Source organism: Paroedura picta, chromosome 1 (genome assembly GCF_049243985.1).
Source record: "Paroedura picta isolate Pp20150507F chromosome 1, Ppicta_v3.0, whole genome shotgun sequence".
NCBI classification, from domain to species: Eukaryota; Metazoa; Chordata; class Lepidosauria; order Squamata; family Gekkonidae; genus Paroedura; species Paroedura picta.
Genome location: NC_135369.1, coordinates 71647864 through 71674280, shown reverse-complemented (window position 1 = coordinate 71674280; position 26417 = coordinate 71647864). Strand labels below are relative to the sequence as shown.

General features: G+C 45.7%; 1 protein-coding gene across 3 annotated transcripts in view; it reads right to left on the bottom strand.

Moving 5' to 3' along the window:
* Positions 1-26417, bottom strand: part of MDGA1 (MAM domain containing glycosylphosphatidylinositol anchor 1) — a 465137-nt gene that overhangs the window by 124978 nt on the left and 313742 nt on the right. For all 3 annotated transcript variants that reach the window (XR_013231840.1, XM_077342151.1, XM_077342142.1), the window contains exons 13-14: positions 20994-21146; positions 14785-14916 (exon numbers count right to left, since the gene is read on the bottom strand). Coding sequence is in view for 2 of the 3 variants with exons in the window: in XM_077342151.1 (XP_077198266.1) it covers positions 14785-14916; positions 20994-21146 (285 nt within the window). In the remaining variant the exon portion in view is untranslated. The remainder of the gene's footprint in view (positions 1-14784; positions 14917-20993; positions 21147-26417) is intronic.

The following is a 26417-nucleotide window of genomic DNA, read 5'->3' as shown; positions in this document are numbered from 1 at the left end:
TCCTCTAACTACTATGACACATTGGCTTTTCAAGTGCTTGGCATGTCTTAAATGCTTGTTTAATAATGTGTAATATTTTTTAAATTTTCTTATGAAAATTGGCCCACATAAATTTGGCAGAGGAGAATGTGGTTTCTTGAGTATCAGAAAGGCTTGCCAGTCAGCACCATACATAGCCATGCTCACTGGAAACTAAAAGTCTGATACTCATCAGGAATTTATTTATTAGATATTTACTTGCCTTTTTGGGTGGCTGTCTTGGGGCAGTTTACAACAATTCAGGTAACAGCAAGTATTAAAATTAATAATATTTAAAATTTAAACTTTTAAAACATTATAACTCATTAAAATTTCTTATACACTATACTTGCCAGTTTTTGCTGTTAATTAACTCAATTCCTTTTTGGTTCCAGGGTGGGAAATTCTACCGGGAAAGACCTTACGGGGTTCTGATATTCATAGGGCCCAATCAAATGCTCGGCAGAAGAGCTCTGTTTTTCAGGCCTTTCAGAACTGTGAAAGCTTTTGAAAGCTTACCAGAAGGTATAGTATGTGTGGGGCAGTGGGGGTTGGATGTCTTTTTTTAAAAAATGTTTTAGTATGACTATATTTGTTAGTAGGTTTTGCAATTTTAAATTCTGTATTCAAATTTGTTGTTAGGCACCATGAACTGGCTGGTCCAGGAGCTATGGCCTATAAATTAAACAAATAAATAAGCAAGCAAGTATACTTAAGGTAAGTTCCTGTCCACTTCCTCTTTGTTCAGGAAGAGAAGATCCATATGCTTTGCAGAAACAAGGAGCAACCATCATTAGACTTAGCTCACTCCATCTGCTGATGTGTAGGATGTAGTCCTGCCTGCAGCCTAGCCATTGAGGCTTGCAATGTACTGCTTTTGTAATGACTCTTTAGGTTTTTGTACTCTGCTTCAGTAAGGAGACTGCAGTAGATAAATATGATATATAATTATAAATAATTTTTCTTAGTAAAGATTACTCTCTTTTGAACCTCTAAATACTGTGAATCTGAATCTCTGCCTCATCCACAAAAGTAACTAATAACTGCATACTTTCAATATGCTCTATTACTCCGCAGCTCTATTTCTCTGGGGGGATTCAGGACCAGGCCAAGTCCAATAGTCCCAACAGGAAGCAACAGCTGAAACAGATATACAGAGTTGCTTAACACAAATAATACTCTTAGTACACAGCAGAGGGCATGCAGCTATGCATAGTGTGCTGTGACATCATGGTTTACACTTATATGTGTCTGAAAGTTGCTTTGCAGACCAATATACATTGAAGGAACAAAGGGACAATGGGGCAAGCAATTGGTAAAAAGCAGTGTTTTGTTTTCATAATTTAAAAGGCTTATTTCACATTAAAACTATATGATTTTCGCAGTACAAATGTGCATATGGCCAGGAAAGGAGCTATTCCACCATTAAAAATTAAAACCTGTTTAACATAGGAAAGCAACCACATCCCATTAAATTCAAGCTTTCATTGTTTTATATTTTCAAGTGCCATAAAATTCTACATTACAGAAAATTCAGTGTTCAGCATTGGGATGTAAAGCAAACTGGATGCCCGTGGAAGGCAGCGGGTTATCACCACATGTGACAGATATAGCCTCCCAAGTGCGTTGTGATAAGAAAGGCACTAAAAACACATAATACTAAGTGCTAAAAATGTACACTGAAGCCAGGCCAGGCAACACAGTGAAACATAAATGGACCATTGTCTAAATGAATGAATTGACAGAGGTCCAATGGGTGTAGACATTGAAAGGGAAAAAGGCATGGAAGGAGTTTATAGTGAAATTGTCAAACTCAACTGGGCTAGAGGGGCAAATTCTCTACCAGCCAGTGCCATGTATACATTTATTCACTGAAAAATAGCAATTCCTTCTTAACTTAGCATCATTTCTATGTAAACGTTCTAAAATGTTTTATGTAAACCACCCAGAGCCGTAGGGAAGGGCGGTATAAAAATCTAAATAAATAAATAAATAAATTTCTGAACTAGACAATGACACTGGAAACATAATTAGAACTCATTCAGCTTAGCAAGTAGTCTGCTCTTAAAAAGTGTAAAATACATACAATAGTAAAGAAATATTAGGCTGTATGTGTATATTAAACATGTTGTGTCCTAGTAGCAAGATGGTGGCATATATGTGCTACCTTCTATCTACCCACACTATCTGCAGCTTCATAGGTAGTAATCAGGATATGTACCAGGAACAATGGCTGTGTTCTTTGAATTACCTTGATATCAAATAATGTAACAATATCAGTATTCTGAGTTATTGGGGTCCCAAATAAAGGTTTGGATCCTGTTTTTTTGGGGAGGAGGAATTCCAGTATTATTTGGCTTCATTATTCCCTATAGTGAATATTTCTGGGGAGGAGGAGCTGTTTTTTAAGAACATGGCACCAAAATTGCAGTGGAATTGGTGGTGTCTGTTTACTAAATAACTTCCAAGTTGCAAGTGAATTGAACCAAGAGGTCTAATTCTATGAGCCCCTGAAGAAGGTGTTTTCAGACATCCTTCATGGTTTTATGTAGGTAGTAGTGATGATGGGAAATCATTGTTTTCTCCATAGCTAGCCAAAGACACAAGAGCAGGCAAAGCAGCTACTTGTCAAAAAATCTCCCAATGCTAATAGGACCAAGAAGCCCATTAAAACCATTGCAAAACCAGGAAATCCCAACAGAACCACACAACAATGCAGCAAGCCTGACCCAAGCAATGTAAAACTAGAGGATCCAACCCAAATCAACTTTGAAAGAACATTTTGTAGAAAGACCAATAGAACCATTTTAAAAGCACAGAATCCAAACCAAATCAAGCTGGCAAGCTGATACCAACAAGGACACACAGCAAAATAAAAGAAAAAAAATGTCATGGAAGCCTTAAAGGTAAAGGTAAAGGTATCCCCTGTGCAAGCACCGAGTCATGTCTGACCCTTGGGGTGACGCCCTCCAGCGTTTTCATGGCAGACTCAATACGGGGTGGTTTGCCAGTGCCTTCCCCAGTCATGACCGTTTACCCCCCAGCAAGCTGGGTACTCATTTTACCGACCTCGGAAGGATGGAAGGCTGAGTCAACCTTGAGCCGGCTGCTGGGATTGAACTCCCAGCCTCATGGGCAAAGCTTTCAGACGGCTGCCTTACCACTCTGCGCCACAAGAGGCTCTATGGAAGCCTTACTCCCTAATATTTCTGGAATTTTTAACAACCCACTTACGAGCTCCCATCCAGACACCAAACTCTATCTGGAAATACCAATAAGATATATATTTGGCCTGGAAATATCCAAATCCACTTCCCTAGTCAGGAGCTTTTGCTGAAGACATTCAAGTATTAATTAAGCCAAACCACTCACTTCCCCTCAGTTTAACATAATGCCCTCTGCTTGCTTTGGGGGCCAGAGCTTAGCTGAGTATTCAGCTAAACCCTAAACCAAAGGCAAGAGTGGTGTGCCTTGGGCTTGAAAGGGGGGGGGGGGGGAAAGGGCACTCAAACCAAGTCCTGTTTTTGTTCAGAAAACTTAGATAGAAGGAGCACATAGGCCATCCAGCTGCCAAAAGCAACAAGGGAGGGCATGAATTAGGCCTGTGTTTGGCCTTGATTCATACACCACCATCTGTAACTCAGCTCATTAATGCCCACCAGTAAGTAAGGAAATAAATACATGTATGCAAGATGTTGCCTTATATCGAGTCACACTGTCAGTCTATAAAGGTCTGTGGAAGATTATTTGAGAAGGAAGCAGAGGTTGGGGGATGGGATGCAGCTTCCCTGCAAGTTTCTTCAGGGTCGCCACTTGCATATTATAATAGCCACGTCAGCCAGATCTGAGGATACTTAAATCTGGTGACTGGGCAAGAATGGGCAAGAAAGATCTTTCTAGAAACCTGAAAAATGCCCCAGGATTGCAGTGAATTTGGATATTTCCATCCCATTCCCTTCTCCAGACAGCCAGAGATCAAGATGGCTTCTACGTTAAGGAGAAAAAGAGATGAGTGGTACCCACATATTGGTGACACCTCACTCTAAATCCCTGGATGACAGCTCCCAGTGCTTTTATGCAGATACTAAATAGCAAGGGGAACAAAATGGAATCCTGCAGAACTCCATGGAGCTGAGAAATAATCTCCCAGCAGCACCTTCTGGAAGCAGATGATTAAGAAAGAATGGAAAGCACAGTGCCCCTTCTCCCAGCCTAGCCAGCCTCTCTAGAAGGATACTATGGTCAGTGATATCAAAAGTCACTGAGAGGGGCAGGTGAATCAACAGAGACCTATTCCCCCTGTCACTTTCCCGGTGAAGATCATCAGCCAGAGCATTTCCATTCTAAAACTAGGCATGGTGTCTAAATTGTGGTGGATTTTCATAGTCAGGGTTCCCCAACCCTGAGGCTGAGGGCACTTTTAGAATTCTGACACAGCATGGTGGGCACAGTCACAAAATGGCTGACATAAAATGGCTGATGCAAGAGATGGAGCCAGCTGCAAAATCGTCAGCTTCAGTCACACAGTAAAGATCTCTGGGTTTTGGTAGCATCTGCTACCAAAGCAATGTTATTAAAAATCTACACAGTCAGTCAAAAGCCTTGATCGGCAAAAATCCCACCTGGTCCTTCTAAACAAGTACTAGAAAGGTGTTGGGGCGCCTGTTCTTGAGGATTCCTGTTCCTACTGGTGTGGTATACTCTTGATTTGTGTCTACCTGGTTTTTATGGTAGATGTGACTGGTGAAACCTGATCCACAAATATCTTAACCAGTAGGAATTAAATCCAGCTCTTCTAGTTAATTGGGGGGGGGGGGCGAGGAGTTCAGGCCAATAAAACCCAAATCAAACAATCAGCATTGTTCACTGTGAGTATATCAGCATACATATGTGTTTGTGTGTACTGCACTGTTCATTAGGACATGTATCTGGTGCTACGGCATATGTGATGTTTTCCATTAAAAAGGTAAATTGCATCAGCATATTAAGAGAGTCTATGAACTGGGGGGGGGGGTATTTATTTACTTCATTAATCGCCCGCTTTTCTCACAGAAAGTCAAATTAAATGGAGGAAATTATTCAGCCCCAGCTGTTCAAGCCGTTCCAACTGAGCTATTACTAGGAACTTTTGAAGAATTTAAATCACGCTGGTTCTAGAAAAATGCACCCTGTAACTTTTCTACAAGCAATGGAAACGTAACAAAGGAGGGCTCCTATGTATGGAACCTGCTTCTCTTTCACAGATTAATAATGTGCTTCATGCTCCTGACCCTTGCATTTTGATACAACACTTCCTGTGCTAATAAAATTACATCACTTGGAGGACAGGCTACACAAAACAAGTCTTTCTTTTGTAAACCAAAATGAAACTAGAATCTAGACTTGTGTCTCTTTGTGTGTGTGGGAGGGGAGGTCACAGAGTCTGATCAATGATAGTCTCTCTTATTCCTTCACAGCTCAGAGACAGATTAGAACATTAAAACTGCCAATGAGTAAAAGTCCAGACTAGGCCCATAGCGAGGATAATAACTGGCCAAGGCTGACTTGTCATTTCTTCCTGCTGTGTCTGAGGCAAAGGGCCCATATGGTGTGGACAGCACTGCCAGGGCTAGCCTTCATTTACTTTGGACTGCCAGGGACCCACTGGAAACTTCTCTGGTAAATTAAAGGGCCTATCTACCTCTGCACAAACTCCATGCAGATTTCAAGCTCTCTACCAGGGATGCTAATTTCTAGGTCAGTGGTTCTCAACCTGGGGGTTGGAACCCCTTTGGGGGTCAAATGACCCTTTCACAGGGGTCACAGCAGGGCAAGCAGCTTGGCTGGGGGGGGGGCGCCATCCACACAACAACCTTACAGGGTAGATCGAGATAGAGCGTTCCTCTGTCTGGAGCAGCGGAAAAGAGTGAGATCCGCATGGTGGGACAAGAAGCAGAACTGAACTAAGAAACCCCGGGGAAAAAAAAACAATTTCTATACAATCATGAACAATGCATCTTCATGCCATTGGTCAGTTTTGGCTCCTAGTGTTAGGGTTGCCAAACCCAGTCTGGGAAATTCTTGCACACTTGGGGGTAGTATAGAGAGGAATTGGGGAGAGATTTCACCTAGAGTCTGTATGGTATGCCATAGTTGTCCTCCCAAGCTGCCATTGTCTCCTGGGGGTACTGATGTCTGCAGTCCAGAGACAAATAATAATACTTAGAGACCTCTAGGCCCCACCTGGAGGACAGCAACCATACCACTGCACAAAGAAATAGCATGCCCATGAATGTGTGTGTTAGAGATGCCAGGAGAACTGACCTCTGTTGTCTAGAGATGACCTGTAATTCCAGAGGATTCCCCAAGTCCGACCTGGGGATCCCCTGGAATTACAGCTCATCTCCAGACTACAGAGATAAGTTCCCCTGGAGAAAATGGAGGCTTTGAAGGGTAGCCTCCATGGCATAGTACTTCACTGAGGTCTCTGTCCTCCACAGATTCCATCCCCAAACCTCCAGGAGTTCCCCAACCTGGATCTGGCAGCCCTAACCCCCATCTTCCCACCCGTGGCCAGGAGGGACCAGGCAACCCTAGTGGGTGTGCAGAGATGGTTATATCATGATGAGAGACCACCCCAGACCTCCCTTGACCAAATTAGTTTCCTCAGTACGGCTGTATATAATTTAAAAAACAATTTCATTAAGAATTGGGGGATTATTCTTATAACATAATGTGTAGTATGGTCCTTCGACTCCTGGTATTTCAAGAGTCCTAAAGATTACCAGTTAAGGCAAAATCTAATTCACAGATGGCAAGAGACAGGGAGAGTTTGAAGAGGAGAGAGAGAGAGAATGAGAATGAGAATTAGTGTGTGCGTACACACACACACACACACACACACACACAAAAACAGCCAAATAAATTAAAAGGAATGAGAATGGCCTCCAGAGAGCTCTCTTCCACTGGGCTGTCTGCTCAGCTGAGAAATATTCAACATCACCCAACTCTGTTAGTTACTGAATATTTTATACTCTGGCTACAAACGCTCCATTTGTATTCTGTTTCTCTCTTTCGTCATATCTATTATAAACGAGCAGTGTCTGGGAACTCTCCCAGGGAAGATTTGCCTGGATGGCTATGGATATTTTATAGTCAAATTGTAGAGAGTAAACTAGCTTTTTGAGTTGTGCAGCACTGAATGGGGAAAGAAAAAGGTAATAAACTGGTTATTAAAAAAATAAATTTGAGTCAGATTTTACATGGTCTCGTTTCATAGTGTCACACGAGTTGACAGCAGTATGTTGTTGCCATGTGTGAGCCCAACAAGGGACACTAGAAGATTTGCCTGTTACACTATGATTGTGCTAGGAAAAGAATATAAGTAGTTGGCTTGTGGGGCCATATATCTTTGCTTGTGCTGAGCCTGGAATGGTTGTTCTGGAATTGATATACTTCTCAATATTTCAAGTGGCTAATGAGATGTGGAAACCTAATCCTCTGAGGAGCCATATCAGCCGGCCCCTAGGAGCTCTCTCCCTGTAGAGAGTGTAGGGTCGTCAAAGAAATTAATAACCCCCTTCACTAACTTCCCTCTGGCGGAATTATCTACCCTATCCGAGTTCTGTAAGGACTAGGTGGGAAGGTGTCTTTGTGTCTACCACTGCCATTTTAAAGCCTAAAATGGGTGATCTTAAAATGCCACAAAGGCACAATCCTGCTTGGGCCTGGAGAACAGCGGGATAAGTGTCCTTCCCACCCACCACTTTTAAAATACCAAAATAGCCATGAGGCTGTTATGTCATTTTAAAATTTAGGCTTTAAAGTGGCTATCCCTGTAATGGACATGAGGATATGCCATCATGTCCGGTTTGGCCCCAAAAGATTTCTGGAAGGTCTCTACATGTTCTTCTTATTATCCCCTGTGGTCAGAATATGGGATCTCAGAACAGTTGGATCTCTTTCTCTGATGAATTTTAAAGACTGTTTTCCCTCCACAGATTTCCCATGGACCAGAGCATTCAAAAATAATTTAATAAACTATGTCAACTTTTTATTTAAGAATAGGAGGAGATAGGAATCTTGTCATCTGCTCACTGTTGTTCCTTCCAACCCTTAAAGGAACTGGGTAGTGGCAAGCAGCATGATTCAATGCCCATTTCCTGTCAAGCCACATACTTTTTCTGATCATCTTGATTATCTGCTTCCAACCAAAAACAAACAGCATTTTGAGTCATTTTGTAATTGTGCTAGATTAAACTAACCCAGGCTGAAGTAAGCTTTCCCCACATGCTTACAGAATTTTTTAGTCTGCAACTGCAGATTCTTAAATGGTTCAATCAACACACATTACTTTTGAAGTTCTGGCTTCTTACAACACAGAACTTTGTTCTTATAACTCTCACTAGCAGCAAAGCCCATTTATAAAAAAATCAGCTTTGAAAGGGGAGACGGGGCAGGGGAAAGGGACCCCTCCCCACCCCCAAGCCTACCTTAGGAGGTCTTGGGCGGCGGAGAGTGGTGGGTGGGCGCAAGGGCGGAGGAGAGTGCCCCCCTGCCGGGTGCACAAGAAGAGAGTGGGGCGCTGGAGAGGGCCTGTTGGCCCCAGAAGGCCTGGCGCCATGTGTGTGATGGGGCGCAAAGCCTTCCTGTGCCAAGAAGACGCTGCAGGCACCCCCTGCCGGGTGCACTGGCGGAGAATGTCTTCTTGGGGCGGGAAGGCCTGGCGCTGCATAGCAGACGTGGCACCAGGGCTTCCCAGGGCAAAAGGACGAAGCAGGCCCTCCCCCGCCAGATGCACCAGCGGAGAGCATCCCCCTGGCCCGGGAAGCGGGCCATCCCCCCCCTGCCCCCTGCGGCCCGAGTGCCTCCCTGCAGCCTGGAAAGGACACCCGGGGCCGCTGCAAGGCCCCGGGTGTCCTTTCCAGGCCACTGGGAAGTGCTCCCTCTCCCCGCCCACCCCCCCACAGCCCGAGTACCTCCCTGTGGCCTGGAAAGCCTCTGCAAGGCAACGGATGTGCTTTCCAGGCTGCTAAGAAGTGCTCCCTCTCCCCCTGCCCCCCCATGGCCCAAGCGGCTCTCTGCGGCCTAGAAAGCACACCTGTGGCCTCTGCAAGGCCCCGGGTGTGCTTTCCAGGCTGCAGGGAAGCATTCCCTCTCTCCCCCACCCCTCCCGCCCCCTCCCGCAGCTGGTCCTTTTACCTGGGGCCCTGGACGTGGAGCAGCGGAGTCACAGACGTGCCTGGCTTTAACAGCCAGGCAAGGGGTGAGGGCTCCGTGAGGGAGGGCGGGAGCTGTAGGGGCAAGGCCAATCAGGGTACAGCCAGCCCCACCCTGATTGGCCCTATTTCGACTTGGACAGGGAGGGTGGTAGCTGTAGCGGCAGGGCCAATCACGGTGCAGCCAGATGCACTCTGATTGGCCCTGTAGAGGCTAGACCATTTGTCCCCCAAGGCTGTTTCACAATTATTTATAGGCACCAAATGGATAACATATAGAAATATTCTCTCAGTAGTAGAGGTAAAGGTAAAGGTATCCCCTGTGCAAGCACCGAGTCATGTCTGACCCTTGGGGTGACGCCCTCCAGCGTTTTCATGGCAGACTCAATACAGGGTGGTTTGCCAGTGCCTTCCCCAGTCATTACCGTTTACCCCCCAGCAAGCTGGGTACTCATTTTACCGACCTCAGAAGGATGGAGGGCTGAGTCAACCTTGAGACGGCTGCTGTCATGACGGGGCCATGACAGCTGCTGGGATTGAACTCCCAGCCTCATGGGCAAAGTTTTCAGACTGCATATCTGCTGCCTTACCACTCTGCGCCACAAGAGGCTCTTAAGTAGTAAAATAACTTCTTAAATCCCCTGCAATGTGACAAACCTTCTTTCCAGTAGTTTTTTACTTCTACCTTATATTGCATGCCGATTTAGTAACCTTAATTTAGGCCAACTCATTTGTGTCCTCATACTAGCACAAATGGGCCAATCTCCTTCAGTTTTCCCTGCTTTACGATCATTTTGTGAATCTGTTCTAAGTTCTTCTACCTGCTGCAAGAGTCCGCTTGCTTCCAGTTTCAAAAGGTTGGTTCATTTTTTGTGTGTGACTTTTACACAATAGAGCCTACCATATCAAACACAACTTTTAACTGATAGGTTTCACTTTTTGACCCGCTTTATTTTCTGTCTCAGGAGGATTGTTCTATGAATATCATATTAGGCTGCTCATGCTGGGTTGTTTCAATGGAGTATTATAGACATTTCTATGCTATTTCTAATTGTTTTATTGCATGGTTTCACTTAGGGGATGAATCAAGCAGGTGCACATACATTTTCTAAATAAACAACTTCATTTGGTACAGGGAGAGCTAACCCACAAATGTCCAAGTTAATTTATTTAGCCTTTCGCTTTCACATGCAGCCTCCAGGGTGCTTTATCATTCTATGGAAATGGACACAAGAAGTGCAGTCCCAGAACTTCACAGAATCATAGAATCATAGAGTTGGAAGGGGCCACACAGGCCATCTAGTCCAACCCCCTGCTCAACGCAGGATTAGCCCTAAGCATCCTAAAGCATCCAAGAAAAGTGTGTATCCAACCTTTGCTTGAAGACTGCCAGTGAGGGGGAGCTCACCACCTCCTTAGGCAGCCTATTCCACTCCTGAACTACTCTGACTGTGAAAATTTTTTCCTGATATCTAGCCTATATCGTTGTACTTGTAATTTAAACCCATTACTGCGTGTCCTCTTCTCTGCAGTCAACAGAAACAGCATCCTGCCCTCCTCCAAGTGACAACCTTTCAAATTCTTAAAGAGGGCTATCATGTCCCCTCTCAACCTCCTTTTCTCCAGGCTGAACATTCCCAAGTCCCTCAACCTATCTTCATAGGGCTTGGTCCCTTGGCCCCAGATCATCTTCGTCGCTCTCCTCTGTGCCCTTTCAATTTTATCTACGTCCTTCTTGAAGTGAGGCCTCCAGAACTGCACACAGTACTCCAGGTGTGGTCTGACCAGTGCCGTATACAAGGGGACTATGACATCTTGGGATTTTGATGTGATGCCCCTGTTGATACAGCCCAAAATGGCATTTGCCTTTTATACCTCTGCTTCACACTGCCTGCTCATGTTTAGCTTACAATCCACAAGTACCCTAAGGTCCTGTTCACACACAGTGTTACCTGGAAGCGTATCCCCAATCCAGGCAAGATGTAGAACTTTACACTTATCTTTATTAAATTGCATCTTGTTCTCATTTGCCCACTTTTCCACTGTGTTAAGATATCGTCTCCATGTCTTTCCCTCCCTCCCCTCCATGGAGCACACCACCAGCCTGGGGAAAACTCAGAGGCTGAGACTTCTCCGGGCCAGGGAAGGCAGTTCCATGGCCTTCTCCCCCCGCAGCCTCCTGCCTCCCTTCCCCCCTGATGGAGCATAGTTTCTGTGGTGCGAGGCAGATTCGGAGGGCAAGATTTCTCAGGAGGGGGGAGGGAAGGCAACTTCATGGCTGTCCCCTCCCTCCTGCAGCCTCCCCCTCTGCCACGATGCAGCAGACTGTAGCTTCATCGCCCCCCAGCCCCCCAGCGCATCCCCCTCCCCCAGCTTGGTAGGCCAGCAGGCAGCTTGCACAGGCAGCCTGGGCACCTCCTAGGCAGCACAGCCAGAGGCGGCCCCTCCTCAGTGCGGCAACTGGGCTGGGGGGCGCGCTCTGTTGCCCTGCTGTGCGCTCCGCTGCGCCTCCTGAGTGGTGAGCGCCATGTCTGCCTCCTCTGTGGTGCTGGGGCTGGTGGGCCACGCAGAGCAGCGAGGCTGGGTGTGCTTTGCCAGTGGCCAGCATAGCATGGCAGAGGTGCTTGCCCCGGGAGCCAGGCACATCTGTGGGCACGAGGCTGAGCGGGTGCTTCACAGGCGGCTCTTGGAGACGGGTGCTCCAGTGAACATGGCCAGATTGGCCCGTGTGGACAGAAGAACCGCTCAGACACCCCAGACAGTGCTCTGCCCACAGGGATTTTTCAACAATATTAGTTGGCAAAATGGCAAGGATATAATAATTTTATAAGATTTAGCATGAATCCATTTAGCACACGATAATTGCAGCCATTGCTTGAGTACATGGAATTGGTGCTGCTCTCACTTATCACCTCAGACTATCGAACAGGAGGAAAGCTAAGAACTGATTCAGAATTTCACTTCAGGGCATCTTGACTTAGTTTACTGAGAACACCCTTTATTGTGGCTAGATGATCCTGCAAATGTAACAGGAGCGAGGAAGATTAAAAATGGATGTGATTAGTACAGTAGAAAAACTTTAAAAAGAGAGGATAAGGCGAAATACCCACAACACTGGACTTTAGGATGGCCATGTTAGTAGCCTTTAGTTGCAAGGAGTTGAATTTTAATGGCAGAGAATCACTCTCTTTTTTACCCTCTCTGACTTTCAATGTGATTTTTAAATAATTCAAAATGTATCCACTTTGTCCTTAGAACCCACCCTGGGAAATCTCTACACAACATTAAAGCTCAACAATGCAGTCACCTTGCATGAATGGAAATACTTTGGTACTTTTAGACAGGAGCAGAGGATGAAGAAATCTAACTGACCAGACCTGAAAGAGTCTTAAGGATTGGGAATGCACATGAGAGCAGGTAAATTTTTTTGGGAGGGAGAAGGGTCAGAAGAGTCACAGATTGTTTTGCTTAGTTTCTTGGTAGTTAAAATCAAAGTTGAATAAGCTGCTATCCCCAAATTCTCCCAAGCCATCAAACCTTCAACATTTAGTACTCTCAAGATATTTGACCATGAGGGTGAATGACCTTCTCTAAGATTAAGTTATTACAATATTCCCTATATGAAACACACCAACCATACTGTGCTATGTGGAACAATCTCTCTCTCTCCCCCTCTCTCCCTCTTTTGAAGACATTTGGAGGACAGCCGCGTAAAGTTGACAAAGGGAAGCCACAGTTAGTCAGGAAACGCTAAACAGGAAGAAATTAAGATAGTAGTACATTGTATATAGTTCTGGTTCTAGTCTATACTAGATAGACAGAGGAGGCACTTTTGATATAATGTAAAGCAAGACCAATGTAGCCTCTCCCTGTTGTCTCTGGGAAAGTATTAAAGCAGCCCACCCACCAATAGGGCAGATGCAAACATCCATGGAGATCACCAAGACATTCTTTATGGCAAAGCAGAGTTCTCAGGAGTGAGAATCATGTCCATATTGACCAAAGGACAGAACTCTGAGTCTTAGTGGCCTGCACTGGTCTGGCTGAGCTGTAGAACTCCCTGGTTCCTGCACCTGGGATTATCTGTTTCCTTCACCCTTAGAGGATGACGGTAAACAGGACCAGTATCTAGCATGAATCAAATCTCACGTGCTGCAGTACAGAGAGGTGTTAATTAACACCATTTACCAGCCCTGTTTACCAACAGGCGGACACGCTCTTGACTGATTTCTCAGTCAGGCTCCAGTCCAGCAGGTGATTAATAACTTGGTGGGCTTTAGCAAGAGTGCATTTATTATTCAAATTAATGAAATTATAATCAAGAGGTGACAAATTAGCAATTGCTCCTTGACTGAATGTGGAAACTCATTAGGCACTTCTGTGGCATTTGCAGAGTGCTATGGCTTCATCACAGCAGTAACAGACAGGAGGTGAAGCGAGAGGGAGGGAGATGCCCTTCGGAATGACTTTATCCAATAGAATGAACCCCTCCTTCATGCATTATTTTTGCTGTATTCCTGGGTCTTGTTTACTCTCCTTGAATGAAATCACCAACTAGAGAGACCAGTGACACCTGCATTACCCCCACTTGAAATATTCACTCTGAGTTTCTTCAAACCAGACCCCACAGATATCCTCTAAAAATACTTCCCATCCAGATCACATCACCTCAATAAAGCAGCAGGAATAAAAGAGGTATCCCTGCATTTTAGTAGACTATTGAGACAAAAATTATAACAAGAGTCAGACAGTAATAGGAATGATTTGCCCAGAATCTTGCTTCAAATGTGGATACCAACGGCTGCCATGCAGTTATGAAAACAGGAGACCTTGTTTAAAAAATACCCAAACCAAAATCAGGTTTCTGGGAACCATGGAAGTCTAAAATATATCTAAAAATGAACAATATAATTTAACATGGGCTTAGAAATCAGAGGCAGTCCGCTTGGCCAATTTTTGTGTGGCATTGTAAATCAGAAAAAAGTATCTACATTTGCTGGCGTATAAGACGACTGGGCGTATAAGACGACCCCCCAACATTTCCACTCAAAATATAGAGTTTGTTACATTACATTACAGTACTATGGGCCACTATGGGCAGCTCTGTCTATCCCAACTGAAGTGCACCCGGCGTATAGGACGACCCCCCCCCCCACTTGGAGGCATGTTTTTCAGGGGGGAAAAGTAGTCTTATACGCCAGCAAATACTGTACCTTTTCTGTGGAGACATTCTATACGTTCAGTCATGGGCTATAGCATTGAATGGGATGCGTGTGTGCAGCGGGGCTGGCGGTTGTCACTGGACAGATTATCTTAGGAGAAACAGGATGATTTTTAGCTTATGGTACAGCACCTCAGCTTTCCTTTCCACATTGCAAAACAAATAGGGGTGTTTGCCAAAACAAAATTTCACCGCCCAGAATGATGAGCCACACATTGACTACTAGCAATGAACAGATCTGGCACACACTAGAAGATGTTTCCCTCTAACAAGCAGTGAATTCAGCAGCTCTAAATTCCAGTGTGCCCTTTCTCTATCCCACCCATTGTTGCCCTCACATTTACTCACCAATGTGCTTTCCATACATGTGGTAGTAGTACGAGACACAGAATTTGGCAGTAACATTGTACACTGGGCTGATTAACCTGGCTTTGTCTCCTTTCACCCGGGGCTTGGAGGCTTCAATGAACATGTAGTAGCCTAAAGTTCAAAGACACAAAGATAGGAATAAAGCAACACAATGTCATATGTCTCCCGAGGTCAATGTATTGGTAAATGTATTGAGCCTCCGGGGAGGGCGGTATAGAAGTATGATAGATAGATAGATAGATAGATAGATAGATAGATAGATAAATAAATAAATAAATAAATAAATAAATAAATAAATAAATAAATAAATAAATAAATAAAAAATGTAAGCTTGGTAAAATCCAGTATTTATATAGAGGAAGTCTTTAGCAGGAACCTTCTGGAAGCTGAATGGGAACTTCTACCCTCTCCTTGAAATCCGCTTACTTGAGCCAGGAGTATTGTCACCAATTCACTGGTTTTTGCTGCTTCTCCCTATGACCATTTATGCACTGGGAACTTCACTGCCCCAGCTCCCATGCAGGAGCACAAATCAGGGGTGGATGAGGCACACTGGGCCAAATGCTCCCCCGGGTGGGTGCAGGAAGAGGTAGACCAACCTTCCACGAATAAAAATCCAGCCTGCAACCCGGCTTGAAACCTCTGATGCATAAACTGTCTATGTGTTTAGTTTTGTGTGGTGGAGACTCCTGATGGTTCTTGGATTTGTTAAGGAAAACAAAAATAATGGTGTGCAGATTGTCTGGTCTTTGGGCAAAAGCTCTGTGGTAGAAGTCATTTTTACCACAGAGTTTTTGTCCAAATACCAGAGCATCCTGCATCATTAGCAATGTGATGACACCACTATCACTGCATGCTGAAAGTAACATTACAGCAATGCTGGCCCAGACCTCCCTTTACTTCTGGTAAGTCCCTCCTCTGCTGGCTGGCTGATCAGTGGCAGGAAGATGGTCCCTGGGACACGGGATCCCCCACTCCTGGCAGGGATTCAGTAAAGCTCATTCCAGTCTGGGTTCTGAGGCTGGCCAAGGAGGGGGGAATCAACTTTCAAATCTATTTGTTTGATTGTGTTGTGTCTTACTTGAAGGCCTTCTTGACAGCTGGGAACTCCATTCAGCTCCCACACTACAGGCCTTGTGGGGCCATCTAAAGTTTTGTTTGCTCCACAAGGCCTTCAAGTAGACTTCTTTTATCCCTGACTTCAAAAGTGTCTCTAGATTTATATGCTGTCAGTTTTATTGTGGCTCTATGATTTTATTGTATTTTAGCTCATTTTACTTCTAAGCCACCTTGGGCATATTTATAATAGAACGGTGACCCATAAACTGGCCAAATATACAAGTTAGATAGATGAAATCTAGGCAACATTTTCTGTTCACTCAGAGCAACAGCAAGCCCCAATAGAACAGACATTCACCCTAGTAACAGGTATTGAGCAGGTTACTGCAGGCTTGCCAAGTTGCTCTGACTGACCTTCTTAGTAAGGATGCTAGTACCCAAGTGGGACCTGGGGACCCCCCTGGAATTATAGCTCATCCCCAGGGGTCAGAGACCAGTTCCCTGGGGGAAAGGGCTGCTTTGGAAAGTAGACTCCCTAGCATTATACTGCACTGAGGTCCCCCCCACCCCATATCCTGCCCACTCCCAGCTTCACCTCCAAAGTCTCCAGGTATTTGCCAACCCAGAGCTGGCAACCCAACTTCTTAACTGCCTGAAACTTCCCATGTTTACTGCTCCCTTCAGCTTCTCCGCTACTTCTAGAGGTTTCTGGTGTTATATTCCTTTGTATATTATGTAGTAGTCTATATGTATATGTAACCAGACCAGTTCTTGGTATCTCCATGAATACATAAGCTGTTCCAGATAACTCAGGTCAGACCTGACTCAGGCCTGCACTAAAAAAGCCCTTGGCACCTAGTTAGCTTTCCCATATCTGACCATTCATCTCCTGGGAAGAAGTGCATCTCAACAATATTTCTAGTTCGTTGTATAGCACACAAGAAAAAATATGCATAGACAATCTTGCCTCCATTTTACTTCTTATTAAACGTAATAATAGCTAGCTGCCCCAGCTGATAAAAACTAATTATCTTATAACTTTAAACTCCATATAAAATTACCTAAACTGGAACATCTTTTAAAATTATATATAAACAATGAATTTTCTTCATTCTTGCCACTTTTTATTGCAACAAAAACCATCACAAATAGGGATTACAGTTTTCTTTTATATATCCATTTAACCCCAACCAATACACCCCATCTCTGAACTATATCTTCACTTCTATATTTAGTTGGACATTCTTGCCGTTCTCAGGCACTTTTTGTACCTGGGTCCAGACACGTAATATCTATTGACAATGTTATATTGATAATTTATCAGAGGCCATATTAGATGGTTACTAATGTCTTCTTTGTCCCTTCTCAAGCCTATTCTACTCTGCATATCTGGACTACCCTGTTTGGCATGTTCAGTTGAGACTCCAGGCTAACTCTGTTTCTGCCGCACAGAAGGTTCCACCATGATTTTTAGTCAAGACTAGCAACTGTTTCCCTGTTTTTCTGGTTCAGAAGGCTAGACCTGGAGTACCCATTTAAGGTGGTAGAGTGACTAGCCCTAGGGTGGTACCTGGAGATCTTCCACTATTACAATCTCAAGGCTATCAAGGTCAGTTTGTTTGGAGAAAATGGCTGCTTTGGAGGGTTGACTATATGGCATTATACGCTGCTGAGGTCCCTCCCCTCTCCAAATCCCACCCTCCTCTGGTTATACCCCCAATATTTTGAGGTAGTTCCCAACCCAGAGCTCGCAACACTAACTAGCTCGGAAAGTTAACACTTCTTTCCATAGTATAATATCTAATTGGATGCGGCATGGAATGCATCCCAGCAGATACTGGCACAGTGGGCTGGAAATTTCAGTGGGTTCCTGCTTTGAAAGATGCTTGAAGCCAGCCCAGCCATTTCTGAACATGAAACATGGTTTTTCAGTTGCGTCTCTCTTCTGTGTCTTCAAAGCAAGCATCAATGGAACAAGGACATTTGGCAGCAGGCAATTAGCCAGTAACAAGGACTAATGCTCTCCTGATTCCCCTAAACAAAGCTGTGGGAGTTTTAATTGGGTATTTAATACGAATAAGAAACATGCAAATTAACCGCCTGCTCCCCATGCCCAATGCAGAACAGATGTGAGTACACAGAAAGCCAATCTATTTCATCCCCAGGTCCCTAGGCAGCACATGAAATACAGAGAGCTAAATTGATCTTGGAGAGGGCTTGGCAATATCCAGACACAGTGGTTCCCTTCCCTCTCCAAGCACTCACAGCAGTGCACATCAGGGGAATTCTCTAATTCATCAAAGTGCTGGGAAGGAGACAGAGGAGGAGCAAGGGATGAAATTCTAGGGCATTAGGACCCAAAAAAGACAACCTCAGTCATGGAAATGAGAGGCTGAAGGACTTGCCTGTGCAGAAGATGGAAACTTGAAATGGGCTGATGCCTGGTCTGCACAGAACGCTGAAAGTAAGACATTTCCCACACAAGTTCTTTGCCCCAGCTTGGATGCCACTGGAAAGGAGGTTTTTGTCCTTCTTCCTCACACTATTGTGGCCCATTCATGCATCTTTCACCCCGCCCCCCCGAGGTTACTCCAATCTTTTCCAGACATGCTTTGCTTTGAAGTTTTAAGGAAAGACTACAACAAAGCCTGGATAGTTGCCATATGAGTGGGAAAGTTTCAGTTTTCCCAGTCCCACTCATACAACCCCCATTTTTCCTGCTCCCGACCCCTTGCCAGCCATTTTTTCTCCCTTTCCCCAGTCACTGGATTTTTATTGTTGTTTCACTGGCAATTTATAATCTTCTGTGTATCCAATTTTCTGATTTTTTCTGAATTTTCAGGTTTCAATAAAAACAAAAAAAATTAAGTATCAAGCAGGGCTGCCAACTTAGGAATTTTTTGGAGATTTTGGGGCAGTGCCTGGGAAATGTGAAATTGGGGACAGGAAGAAGCTCAGTGGGGGATGGAATGTCCTTCATCAAAAGCTTCCATTTTCTCCAGGGGAACTGATCTCTGTCATTTGGAGAAATCAGCTGAAATTTCAAGAGAGTTCCAGGACCCACCTATGTACTGAAATTACAAAAAATCTGAACAGGGACTGAATAGAGTACAATAAAAGGAAAGCAGTAAACTGATGAAAGAAGATGATTTTTGTCTGTTTTTTTTCTTATTTCTAGTTGTGAGGGTCCTTGGTGACAGGCACCCCCTTTTGCCCAGAAGATGGCTGTAACACCAGTTTGACATAACTCTTGGTCTTTATTGAGGCTTGCGGGGTTATACCAACACGGCTGGAGGCAGAGGTAGGGTAGGTTACATTGCTCCCTGTAGAGCTTCCTAAGTCAGAGTTGCTTGACGTCTCTGGGGTGTCCTTGCTGCCCCCTCTTGGATGCTCCTTCCTCTCTACCTCAACAACTTTCTAGAGAGTCTTTACTCTGGCCACTTTCTCTTTAAATATTCTTCAACTTCTGAATCTTCTTCCAAGCCTTCCCTCTCCTACTTAACCAACTGCCCTCTCTCTTTCCTCTCTCATTTTTATCCTCCTCCCTTCCTTAGCACCTCCCTCTTTGTTAGGGCACCAGAGTTTACTTTAACCATCTTACAGTTTCTTATCTTTTCCTTCCAGGCTTGCCTTGAGGTCCACTGCTCTCGCCTCTGGCCACCTTCAGGCCAACTCCTCCCTCTCTTCCCATCTTCAGGTAAGTTTCATGGTTTTGGGTGGAGCTTCTCTTTTTCTCCCAACTCCTTTCATGTCCTTCTCCTGTCTCATGTGGTCCCCTGTTGCCTTCAGGTTTGTTGCTGTTCTACCTGATGACCTTTGGAGACCTCCAAGCTTCCCCCCATGGTGGTGAAGCCAGTCTGTTGGCCCCCACCTTCTGTGTTGCCCCCCTTAAAGAAGGCAGCTATCCCAGGCTGAGCCTTGCCCTGGGGAAGCGCTGACTTATGCCCTTGGACCACTGCATTGCCTGTTCTTGCCAGCCCATCCTTCATTGTAGTGGCATCAGTGGCATCAGCGTCTCAGCTTCAGGTGGCTTGATTTTGAGTTGCTGTTGCATCGGGGACTGCTGATGTGAATTTCCCTGCCCCTGAGCTCGAGCCCATTGCTGCTGGAGTTGCTGTGGTTGAGTCCATCACCAAGATTGCAATGGCAGATGTCCCCACAGGACCCCCCTCATGTATCCCCACTGTCCTGGTCATCCAGGGCAATCTCCAGGAGGCCATCCAGGATGGCAGGGCTCGTGGGGACATCCTGACACTAATTTATTTGTGGTTTTCACAATAGTACCATCTGGTAACAACCACTTTCATAGTATTTTCCTCAGTGGCAGACCTCACAAAAAATCTAATAGACCCTGGAGTATATTTCAAACAGTAAGCTCAAATTTCTCAAAAGTGGTGTCCTAGAAGATATGTACAAATCATTGGTTGCACTTATGCAAAATTCTGTTCCACAGGGGGATCTGCTTTCAGTAGGGAAAAAAAACCTAATGAGGATCATATTTGCCATACATCACACAAACCCAAAGTAAAAAAAAAACAACAACAAAAAACAATGATGCCATTCACCTGCCCTGGTGGGCACTTCCCTGCTGCTACTCAGCTTTCCTGCAGGTAGAAAAGTGGTGGAAAACTGGGGGAAGAATGGGCAGCAATTTTAAATGTCAACATGTCTTCCTGTGCACATGGAAGTGATAGTGTGTTGCTGGGGTAAACCTGGATAATTGCAAGTAAGTCCCTTGGCTGATTGCTAGACCCTGCCTTGCAATGACACCAGACAACTGTATTCTCAGGCTCCCTAAGCAAGGCCTCCTCTTTCTTACTGCCCTTCACCTTTGTCTTTTCTAAAGACAAAGAGATACCAGTCCCCAGGTGGAATCTGAGGATCCCCTAGATCTCCAAAGATCAGTTCTCCTGCAGAAAATGGTTATTTTGCAAGGTGGACACAGTCTTCTACTCCACTGAGGTTTCTCCATGCCCCAAATCCTGACCACTCCTGGCTCCACCCCCAAAGTGTCCAGGTATTTCCCTACCCAGAGCTGACAAACTTAGTCAACAGTCTTGCTGGGTAGGGCTGAACAAGGTACAGGGGGATTCAAGCTCCATAATGTTGAAAGCTCAAGTCCTACATACCTTCTTGCGTGCCACTGAGATCCATTGTTGGACCTGTGTTGGCAGTGCGCTTGGGATCATAAGTAAGACTGCTCTGTCGAATCCAGTCAAAGTTGTCTGTTGTGTCCTGTGTGTAACCACAGATCTTCTCATCTTCAAAGTGGCAGGTGTTATCTGGAGGCAAGAAAGGAGGCTGATAAGTACCTGTTTGATACATTTCTTCACCTTATCGAGTAGAGAAGAGGAAAAAAATAATTACATTGTTATGTTTATACTACCATGGAGGTTCTCATTCAAGAAGGCAACTAGCATCTTGTAGGGTTGGGTGCTTTGGCACCCGAAGAGTCCGGTCGCTCCTGATGCAGCCAGTGCCATGCCACAAGGTGGGGAGGGGAGATGTGGGCATCAGTGTGCTGGTAGGATCACACACGCAGAGCTCTGTGCCTGTGTGTGTGCGCCCACCGGCACTCTGACGCCCGCGCTTCCCCTCACCCCCCCGTGGTGCAGCGCTGGCTGCATCGGGAGAGAATGGCGCCAAAGCGCCCCACCCTAGCATCTTCCATCAAAAAGAAATGATCCAGAAGAAGCCCAAAAACTAATAAACATTACAACCACCCTTAGACCTAGCTCCTGCCAGGTTCTCAGTCCTCCATCAGGACAGGGATGACTACAGGGCAAGAAGGAGTGGCAATCCTAACCCGAGAGGGTTTCTCCTTCAGGGTGCTTCCTGTGTCGTCAGTCCCAGGTATTGAATGTGTTGGCCTTGGGTGGGGATTAATTGAGAGCATGGCCATCTGGTTAGTGTACTATGCGCCCAGTACACCTTCAGATACTCTGCCAGCCCTGCTGGAGGTGGTGGTGGTCTGGACACTACAGTCCCCCAGACTATTAGTGCTGTGGGACTTTAACATCTATGCCAAACTACTGCCCCCCACAAATGGGTTGGACCTGGTGTCAGCCATGGTGACACGAGGGCTCTCACCATGGGTAACCTACCCATCAGACAGGTCACAAGCCTGGACCTAATTTTTGCCGTGGGTTTGAACATGGATTTGGTCACGGCAAATGCCATGCCATGGTCAGACCACTGTGCCCTGAAGGTTCGGCTAAGGCTCCCTCCTCATTTGGGCACTGAGTGAATTTTAGCTTGACCATGGAGACTTATGGATCCAATTGTATTCCTGAATGTTCTGCAGGACCCAATGCCTCCTGGCACTTCTCTAAATGGTCTGGTCAGTGACTGGCATGACAGAATACTGGCTGCCATCAATGAGATAGCTTCCTGATGTCTTCTCTGCCTCCATGTCAAGTGAGCCCCTTGGCAGTCAAGGAGCTTAGCAAGAAGAAATGGTAACTGAAATGACTGGAGCAAGTTTGGAGGAAGACTCCTGACTCCCCGAAGGCTCATGGCGGGTTACAGAAAAAATACATAAAACCCCCAATAAACTATCCCTAAAAATGTATAAGTTACATCACATAGATTAAACCCCAAGATGGTTACGGCGAAACCAATTAAAAGAGTGCCCCCCTCCCTCCGGGGTAGATGACATAAGCCACCACAGGGGGTATAAAACAGTGCTCTTCCACCAGACCTATGGTTGAGGCAGGAGTGAGCTAATATAGTCAACAAAATCTCTGGGGTAATTCCACCACTAAATAGATAGGTGAACTCAAGGGGGAAAATCAGAGCACTGCAAGGTTTTATTGTTGTTTTAACTGTGATTTTAATAGTAAAATGTATGTATAATGTATGAACTGCCCTGCTTGCAGGGAGGGGTGATATATAAAACCAATAACAAATAAATAATAAATAAATATATCCATATTTTAAAGAAGTGAAGAGCAGGAACCTAAATGGATGTCTATGGTTTTCATTCTCCAGTTCTTCACCAACAAAGTGGTGATTGTCTTTAGAAAGTCCAAATATAGATGTGCTGGAGACTAAAAGGGAGCATGCGTCCTCTAGGCTTTTGATACTTCTGACTCAACAAAGTCAAAACTTACCAAAGTTGCACCAGAAAGCCATAGAGCAAAGAGTGCATGTGATCATTCATGATTTGGATAAGGTTTAGGAAATTCAATAGGCACATGTAAAAAGTGGTGGTCTCCATCTTGCCCTGGACTTTGCACAAAGCCCTGGATGAGTCCTCCCAGAGATGCTTTGCATCTGGTGGCATAGCTGCCTGCAGCCCAGTGACCAGCACTAAAGGGTTGCCCTTGCTGAAGCTCTGCTGAGCACTGGAACTTGAAGTCCCCTGAAGAGATTCTGCTGGAGAGCTCCTGTGAGTGAACACAGCCAAAGGGAGCCTGGCTGCCCACTTAACTGCTAATTAACCCTGACTAAGTGCTCTCTGCGCGGTCCATTCATTTCTAATTAGCATCCTAATCCAAATTAGCCACTGTTCACAATGCTGAATGCTGAGGGACTGCCCAACATCTGGAGCTGCAGAAGAACGGCAGGCAGGCAGGCAGGCACAGGACATCTAAGAGACTGGGAATTGCAAGGACAGACTCCAGAGCTGAGAGGCAGAAACCAAGGCACAATAGCAGCTACTTAGCAGCCCTTCCAAGGAGTTATGTGAATGAGATAGCTGTGATCCAGTTCCTGCAGTGTTGCTCAAGAGACACAAGAGTCTTGCAGCAGAGAATGGCAGGAGGAGTAATTCCAACACCTGATTTATTAACTTCAACCAAAGGTTGTTGCACTGGCTCTGCAGCTCTTTGAGTGCAAACACAATGTCTGCCCATAAAATGTAGAATTCCCAGCTGGAGGATATAGTGATGGCCACAGGATAAGAAGCCTTAAAAGAGAATTAGATAGATTCATAAAGGATAAGTCTATCAGTGGCTACTAGCCATGGGGCCTGAGGAAATCCACCACATTCAGAGGTTCTAATCCTGTGAATCCCAGAGCCAGTACACAGCATCAGGGGAAGGCCTCGGCCTCTATGCACTTTTGTTGGCCTTCCAGAGACACTGGTTGGCCACTGTGTAAGACAAGATGCTGGATTAGATGGACCATTGGTCTGATCAATCAGGGCTCTTCTTATAAAAGAAACCATCTGTTGCCATAAATAAAATGGGAATAGGGTGGTGGGAGGAGTTGGGACTCATCGTGTTGGCCACCATCCAATGAATTTCCAGTCAGGTTGGCTGTTCTGCCCCTGGCCGCATCCCCCTCCAACTTCTTCCATATGGAAGAAGTGCCAGCCTTGGTGCTGCAAGGTGATCTGGCTGCTGTGGGGAGGAGAGCCTGGGGTGGCCATGAAGCCAGTTGTCCCTGCCATCTATCCATCTGCCTGCCTGTGGCCCAGCCCACATCTAAGCCGCACAACTGGCCAACTGCGCAGGCTGGGCAGGTGGTGGCCTGCTGCCAGGAGGGTGGCCAGCTGCCAGGCAGGGGATGGGCATAAACCCTGGCCTCAGTGCCAGTGGGGCTGGCTGCTGTGGGGAGGGGGACCTGTGGGTGTCCAGAATGCCAGCCCTCCCTGCTGCCTGCCTACCCACCTGCTACGGCTGCCTTCGAACTGCACACTTGGCTGGCTGTGCACCCTGGGCCCTGCTGCATGGAGGCCGGCCAGCTGGCAGGCAGAGGCTGGAGGTGGGGAGGCACCATGCCTTGGCACCATGCAGCAGCCAGGCTGCTTTGGGGAGGTGGGGAGGGGGACATGGGGTGTCTGTGATGCCAGCCTTCCCTGCCGCTCAGCTGTATGTTGCCCCCGGCCACCTCCAAGCCATGTACTCAGCTAGCTGTACGGCCCAGGCGAATGCTGGCCTGCCTTCAGGAGGGCAGCCAGCTGCTGGGCAGGGACTGGGCAAAGTGTGAGTGGGGAGCTGCCTGCCGCTGGGAGGCAGGGGGGGGGATCTGCGGGGGCCACAACACCACTAACCTCTCCTGCCCCCATGCTGTAGTGCCCAGTGTATTCCTGAATGCAAAGGGCTTTGCTCCTAGTACATTCTTAAGGAAGAATGGATTCAAAAGTCATCTAAGCCCAGCTTCTCCTCCATTGAAGGAAGAATTCACCACAAAATAGTAAACATCTCCATCAGATGTACAGGTATTTCTTGTTAATACTTATTTGGCCAAAACCCATTAAAACTACAAAAGTTACAGTTGAAAATGGTGTACTGTAGAAGTGCAATCCAACGCAATGCCAAAATCATATGTCAACATTATCATCAGAGACCCTTGAGCACTGTGTTATTGCAGCATAGATCAACCCTGCCCATTCCTCCCCACCTCCTGTGGGTAGGAAACTGAAAGAGCAGAGTGGTGCTGCATGTGCAGTTCTCAAAATTCGACCAGACACAGCAGACACAACACTGAACAGATGGCTGCTGCAGTCTGCATGAACACCACCATCCTCTATTGGAGGTGGGGGAGAGAGAGGCTTCAGTTCAGAGGCTGACCAGTCCTCCCACATACGGTACCAGCCCTGTCAAAGCCTGGCTGGGGGTGTAGAGATGCAATGAAGCAGTTCACTGCTGTCCATGGGCATCTCAATGCAGAGGCTTTTGCCTACTTCATAGAGTCAGCAGGTTCATTCAAACTTCTGTCATCAAACGAGTACAGGGACGGGGAAAATTGCACATGATTATTTTCTGCTGAAAGCAACCATTGGGGAGGGGAGGTTCAGATCTGGGAAGCAGTGTTGTGGGATGGGGTGCTAAATCCTCATCTGAACTGATTTCCTGATCCAAGGTATACCACCCACCTTACAAGTTACTAGCAGTTCCCTGGGTGAAAGAAAGGACAAACATGACACAACTGAGTGTACTTTATTCCCTTTGGCGTACAGGCAAGGGAGCCTCAAAGAATAGCTTAAAACATTTCTTCCTTCAGTACATTTCTCTCAACCGATTTGGGGCACTTGAACTGAAAAAGAAACTCACTGGAAGTCATATTACAGATCATGCTTGAATAAAACTTGGTTGGTTTTAAAGGTGCTGCTGGACTCTTTGTATTGATGCTTCAGGCCAACATGGCTGCCCACCTGAATCTACAGATCACCCAATGTCTCATTTTGTGAGGCCCTTGTGGAGGGATCGGCTTTTCATTGTCCGGGCTTTGCTTTATAACAGGTTGTTTGAATTAGGTGGACTGGGCAGTGGAGCTAAAATTCTTTCCTTTTCTTGGCTGAAGCCTGACACCAGCTTAACATCACACAGGAACCATGAATGATGTTAAGATACCTAACATGAAGTAGAAAATAATCAACAGTATGCTAATGTTGGTATTCTAAATAAAGAGAGTTTATTAAAGGGGGGGGGGAGAAACAAGGCGAACATTAATGACCACAAACAGTCAAACAAGAACTGGAGTAATCTGATTTTGCAAAATTAGAAGTTGTTGATTAAAGGCAGGACTGTTGTAAAATCTCAAAATGCCTGGAAAGTAAGAACTCTCACCCCTGGCAGTCTCACCGGCATGGGTGCAGTCCCTAG